The sequence below is a fragment of the Seriola lalandi genome, unplaced genomic scaffold (assembly GCF_002814215.2).
Source record: "Seriola lalandi dorsalis isolate HSWRI2012SDOR001 ecotype SW California unplaced genomic scaffold, Sedor1 jcf7180002054572, whole genome shotgun sequence".
NCBI classification, from domain to species: Eukaryota; Metazoa; Chordata; class Actinopteri; order Carangiformes; family Carangidae; genus Seriola; species Seriola lalandi.
In genome coordinates this window covers 1,082,536-1,093,690 of record NW_019525125.1, presented here as the reverse complement: position 1 = coordinate 1,093,690, position 11,155 = coordinate 1,082,536, and the positions used below count along the sequence as shown (strand labels likewise).

Below are 11,155 nucleotides of genomic sequence, written 5' to 3'. Positions count from 1 at the left end.
CACACAGACTTTCTTCATGCATTAAATTAAGATTACAGTAAATTAGTGTTTTCAAGTGCGTTACTATTCTACAAATCATTTTACAAATATAATTGTAAATCTTTTGTGATGAATTTCAAACACTTAAAATGTAAGACTGTCAATGACAATAGTGACAACAGTGATAATTTTCATTTCATATGAGAGCAATGCTTTTTCGTCGTAATTGCTTCCGTTAACGTTTTGTTTGTTTAAATGAAAATTGTCCATAAATTGGTCCATAAGACTTTTTTTTTTTTTAACCAGGGCCATTAAAACAGACCCTGTTGCACACTGGCGTATGTAAATTTGGTGGCGCACACATGGCGCACAAAGCCAAAGATAGAGTAACAAATCAGGAATTTCCCTCCTGCCACTCCTGAGAGCGCAAGAGAGGACAAAAGTTACGGATTAAGCGCGTCTCCTCAGAGAGGACAAAGCGAAAGGCAGCTAATTCGTCTCAATATATTTTTGTCAAGATTACCATCAATCCACAGGTTTCCGCACGCGTTGAGGACATTATATTGGAAAAGAAAAAAGTTATTTCTGTGTCATTATGTGTCTGGACCCTTCAGCTTTGCATGATGGCTTCTTTCAGAAACTTTGATGGAATAAATGGCGCACTGCAGGAGAAGAAGGTTGATGAAGAAAACTGTGATTGTCGAGTTTTGGTTTTGTGACTTTTCACATGGTGGGATTGTTGTCGCTGGACACTTTTGTTGCTGCTGAGTTTCTCGATGGCGTAGGTGGTCGCAAGACTTTTTAAAACACCTCAAAGACCTAAGGATTTCGTATTTCTAACGCAAGATACATCTGGATCATGTGCGTGAAAGAAATTTGGAGTGTTTAACACAAGTGAAAAGCCACCATTGTTAGTTCTGGAGGAGGGAAATGCGGAGTAAAAACGGCGTCTAGAAGGATGCTGCTGCTTGTACAATGGAAGTGAAGAACTCTTTTGCTGTCGTTGCGGTGGTTTGTCTCTTCTTTTGCTCAAGTTTCAGCCAAGAACTCAACCCTAAAGGCAGGAATGTATGCAAAGCACCTGGGTAAGCATCACTGCAGAGGAAAATAAGGGTTTATTCAACTGGTAGTAAATGAAAAATCAACTTGTTTATAAGTTCTGCCCCATTCTGCCTTATTTCTCTCGTGAAAATAGTCCAACCAGAGTTGGGCTTGCATGGAAAACAAGTGGTATCTGCTCATTCCTCACTTATTTTGAAGAAAAATGTGTTTTAAAACTAAGTACGAGGGATTAATACTTTTGACATTTTTTGCAGTGTTGACCGTCTGCACGAATAGCGGTTCTCACTAGAATGAGTCACCGTTAACTTGTTGTGAAATCACCAAACTTTTTTAAAAGTTTCAATATATCAAGAAGTCTTAGCAACACTGTTATTTTTCAACACATTATTTCACTTTGACCTCTTTCCTTTCTACATATAACATGTTCATTGTATAGCAGGAGGAGGAGCCCATTGAAGAGAGCAGCTATACAGATGTGTACATCTGGAACAGATGCAGTGCAATGTTTTGTTGCTCTGTAGGGGGCGCTCTGATTGACCTTCACAGCATTCGTGGCACAGTTTGATAACCACACTGTGGTTGAAGTTTTGGACAGTTGAGAGAAGTTATTATTATATTATTATTATTATTAAAAGAACATATTTCGGTTATCAGTTGATATCATAAATATCAAGCATGTGAGAAATAATCACATAAAAGCACTTCTTGATGACCTCTAGGAAAACAGCTGAGCCTGAATGTCTGCAGTGTAAAAAGAAAAACATCCAAGTCCACAATTGCTGACTGCAGCGTCCAAGCTTGTTAGACAGATGTCTATGACTTTTGAGACTGTGGTAGGCAAGAAGCAGCAAATGTAATCCAGGGCTCAACCTCCAATATGCTGTAACAGATGTGTGATAAGAAATCATGTGCTTACAGTTTGTTGAAGTATCTCTTATTTCCTGTAACATAACTTGACCTCTTTTACAGACATTTGGGACTGATGACTCTGTAAACTTAAAAAAAAAGAATATTTTTATATTTTCCTTTGCAGTCAAAGTTGTTGGAGCAAAACTGAAAATAGCTTATCAGAAAAGCCACATTGCATTTTTTTTTTCAGTGCAGTCAGAATGAAATGCAATGTAATCAGGAGCTGCTCCTCAAAAGTTGGAAGTTGTCATGTCACCTCATAGATTTTCCTGTGCTTTGCGGGGCAACAAATTGTCATTTACCCCCAAAAAGTACAGTCTATTTTTGTGCTTTGTGAAGTTTTCAGTGTGATATATGCAGTGTATATATATATATATATATATATATATACATACATATATATATATATAATATAGGACATTTTGCCCTCCTTCCAGTATTCAACTATTCATCGCAGTGAACTCGCCACTCTCTGCTTGCTTGTTTTTCCCATTATGCCCATTATTATGTTTTTATTTTTTCTGACTTGAATCAAATGAATAGAGGGAAGTAATTCAGCATTTATCATCACCAGTCAGTTTTTCCAGTACGTGTCTGAGCATTGCAAAATCAGCTGCTGTAGCCGGAATGGCAATACATCCTAACTGATGATGCCTTCAACACTAATTGTTTTCCAGAATCGTGTTCCTAAAAAACTGTTTGGGAACAAAAAAAAAAAGCTGTTAGTCATGTGATGTTTTCAGTACTGATGTAGAAAAATGTGTTTTTGAATCAGTGAAAGAGCAGCTATTGAAATCCTTGGCAAAGTTAGTTGGTACATTCTTTATGTAATAATGAAAGGCAAACAGGAGCTCAGCTTTGCTTCAAAACATTGCATTAATGGCACAAAAAAGTGAATGTAATCTTTCTCCCTGAGTGCAGACATGGACTGGCTGTGTGGTAAAGGTCAACAAGGGTCAACTGCATACATTTTATCTGGAGTTTGTCAGAATTTGGAGCAGCACAGCTACTAAAAGTTCAATCCAACGCCGTGTTATATGTGGTAAAAGGCTTATTTATTCCTTCATAACAAGTGAAAGCATACAGAGGTTAGGCCTGTGTTATCTACCACGTGCCTATTTTAGGATTAAAAAAACCAGCTCTGCTCTCTGCGCACTGACTGAAAGCAAACTGCCATCTTCAAACGCTTTAAGGGAAGCTGACGTGTTGCAGGGGCCCCACGGAGGTCACAGGCGTGGGAGGAAGAAGAGACGCATCCGTCCTTTCCTGACAGGCAGAAAACGTGGCTGCTAAATATTTCCCTTGAATATTCATACTCCTCTTGCAGTGTTCCCCGAAGGCTGTGGAAAGCCAAAGAATCCGATAAACTGGCGATTCAGGGGTTAAGGGCCTTTTTGAGTACCGAATACAGTTGGATGTGAATGACCCATATTCAGAAAGTTATGCAACCATGTGCTAAGCATATGCGTCATGTACCATGCCCGGCATACGTTTGCAGAAGCCACATCAATAAGGAGTGTGAGATCAAAGAAGAACGGGTTGGGTGTGGATGTTGTTTTTGTTTTGACCGCATTTCAGTTAGGTGCTTCATCTTGTCCCTCTCATTCCGACTCTGTTTTTCCAGGTCATCGGGATGGGTGTGCTGCGGTGGATGGGGGCAGCTAGGGGATGAATGCCTGACACGTATGTACAACCCTTACATTAACGTAGCACTAAAATTTATCAGTGCACAGTCACACAGCTCATTGTGCGAGCCAGTTGAATAATGTGGCCTGTTCTTGTCCACTCAAGCTCTCTGTGAAGGCAACTTTACCTGCAAGGAAAATGAGGTGTGTGTCAGGCCGAATGAATGCCGCTGTCGTCACGGATACTTTGGAGCTAGCTGTGACACTAGTAAGCATTATTTTTCCTTTTTTTTATCAGCATTTCTACCTTTTGCCTCTTGGCTTTGATGTTAAAAGGTCACATTTTTTAGCTTCGACTGAAAATGGAAAACTATAGGATGAGTAGAATTTGGGGTTTTTAATCATGCCAGCAACAAGGCAATGTTGGTCTGTCAGTCAGCTGGTCCAGGAATATTAGATGGATGACCATGAAACTTTGTACCACTATTCATGGTGTCCAGAGGATGAATCTGATGACTGATCCTGTAACTTTCTCAAGTCTCAACAACCATGAAGCGGATGCCATTAAATGTGGTAAACACATTGATGTTCCCCCTCAAGATGGATTGCTCATTGTCATTTGTCTAATAGTTTGGTTTATGACCAAATACCTACAATTCCTTCATTTTTTAAGCTAAGATGGTGACCACAGTAAATATTATACCTGCTAAACATCAGCATGACTTGATTTGGCACTCTACTGTGTCTATCTATAGCCTCATAGGTACTGCTGCTGCTAGCATGGCAGTAGACTCTCACTCTTGTTTAAGGATATTTAACAAGTCAAAAGACTTCTTGCTTGTTTCCTGATTACATCACTGTCTTTTTACAGAGTGCCCTGCCCAGTTCTGGGGCCCTGACTGCAAGGGGAAGTGTAATTGTTACCCCAACGGCCAGTGCGATGACTTGACCGGCGAGTGCACCTGCAACCACAATCGCTGGGGACCAAACTGCGAGAACGCATGCTTATGCCAAAAGGGCAAATGTGATCAAGAGACGGGCAAATGCACATGCCACCCCGGCGTCTGGGGTCCCCAGTGCAACAACAACTGCTACTGCAGCATCAACTCCATCTGTGATAACATGACAGGGCGTTGCATGTGCAACCCCGGCTGGACGGGGAGGAACTGTGCAATCCAGTGTAACTGTAACGGTTCACCGTGTGACCAGTTCACGGGACGTTGCCAGTGCCGCGAGAGGCTGTGGGGCCCACGGTGTGAGCGATACTGCCAGTGCATCCACGGCAAATGCAATCAAGCCGATGGCTCATGTACCTGCACACCAGGATACCGTGGGAAGTTCTGCAGGGAACCATGTCCTGCTGGATTCTATGGTCAAAACTGCAGGAACAGGTGGGGGGAAAAAACTTGGCAGAGCAAATGTACCATTTCAAAAACACAGGAAACATGCAGTTTTACAGATGCCTAATGTTCAGGTCCCTTGTCCGATACATATTATGGTGCGGTTTTGTGGTTTTGATAGGAAATAAGATTTGATATATGCTGCAGCTGATAACCCTTAAAATATTTGAACATGTTACTTAATGGAGCAATAATAAAGTGAGATTTAGGAGTTGGTATTCACATTATCCCATAATCATCAGCAAACATGTAAAAGCAATTCAGGCTAAGTGCTTTACCTTCCATGGACCGGGCCGTTCTCACACGATGCAGTTGCTATGAACCAAAAAGAACACAGCGAGAGTTCAGTGTTGTTTATCTCCCTCTTTAAATGATCATTAGAGCAAAAATTCAAAGCATGCAAATACAGATGGCTTTCATCATGTTTCAGATCCTCTTAACGGTTTCATTACATTTGGATCAGATTTGTGTAAACAAGATAAATGAGAATTCCTTTCTCTGCTTTCTTTGGCCGGCCACAGGTGTGGGCACTGCAAGGGCCAGCAGCCCTGTAAGGTGACGGAGGGACGCTGCATCACCTGCGACAGAGGCTGGAACGGGACACGGTGTGATCAGCTCTGCTCCAAGGGCTTTTTTGGCGAAAACTGCCAGGAAGTGTGTCCCACCTGTAAAGACGGTCACCACTGCGACCCCATTCATGGCAAGTGCTCTCACTGCAACCCCGGCTGGATTGGGGACAGGTACGAAAAACACCCACAGCACAACTGTAAAAGAAGCATGTACAAAACATGCCAGTATTGTGTTGTTCCCATAAAGCTTTATCATTTAAAAAAAACAAAACATAATGGCTGTGCCTTTAAGTAGTAGCTGCTATAATACCATTTTCCACACTGTGATAATGCCCAATTGCTCATTCTTGTAATTTTGAAAATGACTGCAATCATGGCATTCCTTGTGTGTGTCATAGGTGCGAGGTGCGCTGCCCCAACGGCACGTACGGCGAGAACTGTGAGAACAACTGCAGCCACTGTTTTAACGGCATCTGTCACGTTGTCACTGGAGAGTGCCTGTGTGACCCGGGCTTTTACGGCACCTAGTAAGTCATAAGACACCTAATATCCAAAAAAAAAAAAACCTCAGTTTTTGGCCCTGGGCATCAAACCGTGCGTAGTGAAAAGGATTGATGCCTTTCATATTGCATTTGTCACACACTTATATATCTTGGGACCTGAAGGAGTGAGCTTGTGTTTTCTGAGGCATGTTTTTTACAGATACTGATAAAGCACACTCTGGGAATAGAAAAGTAAAATTCCTATAAACTTCCATCACATAATAAAAAATGCTTGTTTTTTTTTTCCTCTTTCCGTGTCCCATTTTGCACATCTGTCACTTGGAATGGACATTAAACAGATGTTGTTTTTGTCTCCTCTCGATACTCAAGCTGCAATATGACCTGTCAACCTGGCCAGTACGGAGTGAACTGCAACCAGACCTGCTCTTGCCACGACAAGAACTGTGATCCTGTGTCTGGTGCCTGCTATCTTCGTAAGAAACCCGTCATTTTTTTTCAACAGTAACCACATGCTTCGTGGAGTTGATTTTTTTAAGGGGTTTCCGTGAACTGCAGCAGTCAGAAACTAGTGTTTTTCTAAGTAATGCTCCTCTTTCTGAGACAAAACAGATATTTTTTTACTCTCATACTGCACAAACAGGAACAGTTCTAACCCTCTAAAGCTGTTTGTCCTAAAAGCCAGATGCCACTGGTGCTGCCTGTGTATTAAATGTCTAATAGTTGGCTGTATACACCAAGTACCAACAATCACATCTATTCAGGTCAGCGTGTGTAGTAGGAGAGTTAACGTAGCGGGGCCTTGATAGCGTTTCCAGACCCAGACCGGTGTCCTTTTTATGGCTGTGTTTATTGGCTTTGTTCCTGTCCAGCTAGAGAGAGAGCGAGAGGAAGAGGGGGAGGGAGGGGGGGTGGGGGGGGTAAGAAGAGAAAAAGAACTTGGAGACAGAGAGTATAGGAAAAAGTGATGACTGGAGGCAGGCAGGAGAGGATATCAGTGTGTAGGTAGCAGCGATTCTGGCCCGTGAACATGACGGGCGGAGGTTGGTCAGTGATATTATAAGACCTTGTCACTTTACCTTACTCCCCTCCCTCACAAACCGGCAATAACAACATGCCACACCCAGTCAGCCTAACAATTCATCTCAGCCTCAAGTGACAGCTGCAAATACCCAGGGGCCACCACCACCACCACCACTATTTACCCCCTTTACTGATGGTTTGCCTTTCCTCTGGTGTCATCTGTCCTTGCAAGTGCCAAATGTCGTCCGTACTTATGCAATACAGCAGTTATCATCTTTGGGGTGTATCCCATTTGGGGGGGGGGGCTAATAAATCATCGAGTTACGGTGAGGGGATGTGTAGTAAAGAGGGGGGGTGGAGGGAAGAAGTTGCTTGCAGGAAATCAGCAGTGAAAGGGTAAGTGATCCTGTGTCTGGAGAGAGATAAGATTAATAGTGAATTATTTGTGAGGAATTTCAGCCCATTGCAATCTCATTTCCTCCGAGATGCTTCATGTCAGATCAGCTACTGAGAATCAATTATTAACGAAGCAATATGCTCTATCTTTATTGCAGAAGCTAACTATCACATCGATAAAAATGATGCACAGTGAGTTTAACCCCATACTCAAGTCGTCTGAATGTAGTTTTTAGTAAATCATGATGATTTTCTACATGCCAATGTTTTTTAGTGCTTGCGATGACAGAGAGGGAGATTTGTTGAAACTGGCATTTCAGAGCTTCCCTGCGCCAGTGTGGCACACCCAGAATTCTCTGCATCTCGTCTTTCAGAGCCCAACCAGCGGATGGGTGTGATTGCGGCTGGAACCCTGGTCTCCTTTTTACTGATTGTCCTGCTCTCGCTGCTGTGCTGCTGCTGCCTGTGTCGACACAAAGACGACCACAAGTGAGTGACAGACGGGTGTCTTCGCCTCAATAGTCCACGATGGGGGCTCAAGTTCCTATTTGGAGGAGGTTTGAATAGGTTATGAAAAATAGAGAATCTTTTCTGCTTTATTTCACAGGTACCAGGATGGTAAATGAGTAAATGCATATAAGATGTATTCTGAGTTCTTTTATGTATTGACGTAGCAATGTGAGCAGCCAGGGAGCCCTCAAAAGAGGCACAGGGCCAGGTTTAATATGCCTCTTCTGAATGATTCATTTGGATTTCCATGGCGTCATCCCTTTTCAATCCTAACCAAGACAACTCTACCAACAGCAAAAAAGCCAAGCGGATCCTGTGTGGACGATTCAGCCGAATCAGCACTAAACTTCCCCGTATTCCACTGAGGCGACAGAAACTGCCCAAAGTAGTCGGTAAGCCCCAGAACTCTCTCTCTCTCTCTCTCTCTCTCTCTCATACTCCACCGCAGAGCTGCCGGAAGCTGCTTCAGTTTATGTAATGTTTCTCTCTGGTGCTTGTACAGCACTGTATGCTAAAGTGGCTGAGTTAAGTTAAAGAAAGTCACATCATTCTTAGCTTCATCAATAGCCAATGCCTAATTAACTTACTTATTGAGATTTTGAGATAACAATGGACATGTCAGAGAATGTAAAAACTGTGGCTATTAGTGCTTTTAAATGTCTTCAGTTGAACACGGCAGAGACAATGACAGTCAGATTGAGCATTTTACTTCAGTGCTACCTTAGTCTGCCTCTTAGAAGATGAATAGGGTTGAAAAGTGTATGGTGGCTGCCAGGCGAGTATGGGGTTTCATTTGAAAGGAATGCACTGGTTTTAGAGCCCCTTATTATTCTTGGCACCCTCAAATGCCATGTGTTCATATTATTACAACCCTAAACTGGGGCTTTTTTTTTCTTCCCATTTTCTTTGCTCGTTTCCATCGTCTTTTCTCGGGCTGACGAGGAGGCTGTGTTATTAAAAGACGGCCAGTGGTTGTCGGGGGGCCCGGGTGGTGGTGAGTGACGTGCTATCAAAGGCCGCACTGTTTGGGTGGACACTGCGGCTCTGCTGCTCTCCATGCGGAGGTCTCGTGGTGTGTGACAGATCTGTCTGTGACCCCTTTTCTCTATAGCAGACAGAGGAGATATGCTGATCTTTTAAACCCCATCACACATGGTTTAACATGGCTGTTTTTGTTCAATGTTTTTCTTAGGTAGTTTTAAAAATACAGTTATCTGGAAAACTGACCTCTTGACCCCGTTAGCTGCAGATGTTTCATCTCTTTTATCTCTATACAATATAATGATTATTCTTTGTTGGGACTGTACATGCAGTTCCAGGATTAATGTGTTGTTATGTACTTACCAGACAACAGCAGCAATATTTTTCTGTAATATACAAATTTCTATATGAGAAATCCAATATTTTCAATACATGAAATTATTCTTAGATGAGCTATTATTGTGCAAAGCTTTTTATTCCCTAATTGAAGTGGGATATCAATCATGCCTAACACTGACAGAATATTGGGATGACATTTGCAGTTGTGCTGAAGCAATCAGTCAATTAAATGATTAGTCCTCTGACCAAAACTTAATGTACAGCCATTTTTTACAGTCAATTTATTGTTAATCAAGAAAACAGTGCCTGTTGATACAGTGATTTGCTGCTCTTGTTTGTTTTGTATCATTGAAAATCTTTGGACTGAAACAAGCAATTTGAAGATGTGGACTTGGGACTCTGAGGACTTGTAATGGGAATTTTCTGACATCTTGTAGACTCAGTGATACATTGATTGCTCAGTGTTGCAGAGCTTCCTGATTGTCACTATGTGACATTACAATTTGGGTGGTGAGGTCTGTTGAAGTCAGTGTGGTGTGGAAGGAGTTAAAACATGATGACCTGGTTTCTTTCCCTTGTGTGAGCAGCACGTGCCTCCTCGGTTATCCAGCTGATTATTTAACCTAGAATCTGTCTCCAGTATTTCTCAGTTCAAAATACAACACTGGGACAGAGTTGCCTTTGTCATGACAGTGTGGGACATCAGTATGTTTGTTTAGAAAAGGCCTGAAGCAGTGTGCCAGATCCCAAATGTCATCTGCGTCAAACACCTTTACAAATAATCAATTTAACATTTTTTTGTCTTTTACAGTAAGAATTACTACATTTTCAGAGAACAAATTAGACATGGACCCATTTATCTATTACAATTGAGCAATGTCTGTCTTCTACTTCCTTTCCATTGGGCTACCCACACAAACATGGTCTGCCAACATTAGGACAGCCTAACGCTGACTGGGACTCCACAGTCCTACGCACACACACACACACACACACACACACACACAAACACACACACACACACACACACACACACACACACACGTACGTACACACATACACATTCCAGAGGGGGCCCAAAGGGGCTGGAAACAGGAAGTGGTCAAATTTACCCCAGTCCGTGTCAGAACTGTGATTTATCCACACCAGGGTCAGTGGCAACAGATGTGGCAAGAGAAAATGAAAAAGGAACGTGGGGGGAAGCAGGGGAGGAAGACAACATTTGCTCCCCTGTTAGCATAGTTAGCCTCAGAGAAATAGCCACATGAACACACTGTCACCTATTCCCCTCTTGGCAAAACTACCACTGTTTGCTTGTAGTTTGGCATTCCATTCTGAGCATATTTACTCCACGCCCTACAGATCGCGTCTGTGCGGCATTCCTTACATCCTCTGTGTCCAAATGCTTCCCCCATGGGTGAGTGCTGAGAGCTGCACCACCTGCTTTTTTCATCTTTATTTATCCAGGGAAAGTTGGCTGGGTTTGGAAATGTGTTTGCAGTAACACTCTCAGATTCACTTTCATGCAGTTGTGAGCTGCCTAATAAAAAGGCAGAAAAAGTCTTAATAGAGTATGTGTTAACAGTTAACAGTGATCAGTGTCTGCTCTGTAGGCTCTGAGGTGGCCATGTTGGATGTGTAATGTATTTGTCTAAACTGTTTAGACATGCAATCCAGTAACCCTGACATGGGCTATTTAAGGCTGAAACATATTGATTTCTTATTATTATTGGCAACTAATATCCCCCATTCTGTGCCCAGATTTCCACAGCTGGGCCAGACATTTGAACTTAGCAGCCTTCTTATTCCAACCCAGGTCTCTAGCCTCTAGACTTCCACTGCCCCAGGTCTGTACACCCCCC

General features: G+C 42.5%; 1 protein-coding gene across 1 annotated transcript in view; it reads left to right on the top strand.

Moving 5' to 3' along the window:
* The first annotated feature begins 352 nt into the window (after window positions 1–352).
* Window positions 353–11,155, top strand: part of scarf2 (scavenger receptor class F, member 2) — a 20,333-nt gene continuing 9,530 nt past the window's right edge. Inside the window, exons 1-9 of the mRNA XM_023417161.2 lie at window positions 353–1,064; window positions 3,575–3,633; window positions 3,742–3,843; window positions 4,447–4,966; window positions 5,497–5,715; window positions 5,943–6,071; window positions 6,417–6,520; window positions 7,838–7,952; window positions 8,268–8,365. Coding sequence (XP_023272929.1) covers window positions 955–1,064; window positions 3,575–3,633; window positions 3,742–3,843; window positions 4,447–4,966; window positions 5,497–5,715; window positions 5,943–6,071; window positions 6,417–6,520; window positions 7,838–7,952; window positions 8,268–8,365 — 1,456 coding nt within the window. The 5' untranslated portion in view covers window positions 353–954. The remainder of the gene's footprint in view (window positions 1,065–3,574; window positions 3,634–3,741; window positions 3,844–4,446; window positions 4,967–5,496; window positions 5,716–5,942; window positions 6,072–6,416; window positions 6,521–7,837; window positions 7,953–8,267; window positions 8,366–11,155) is intronic.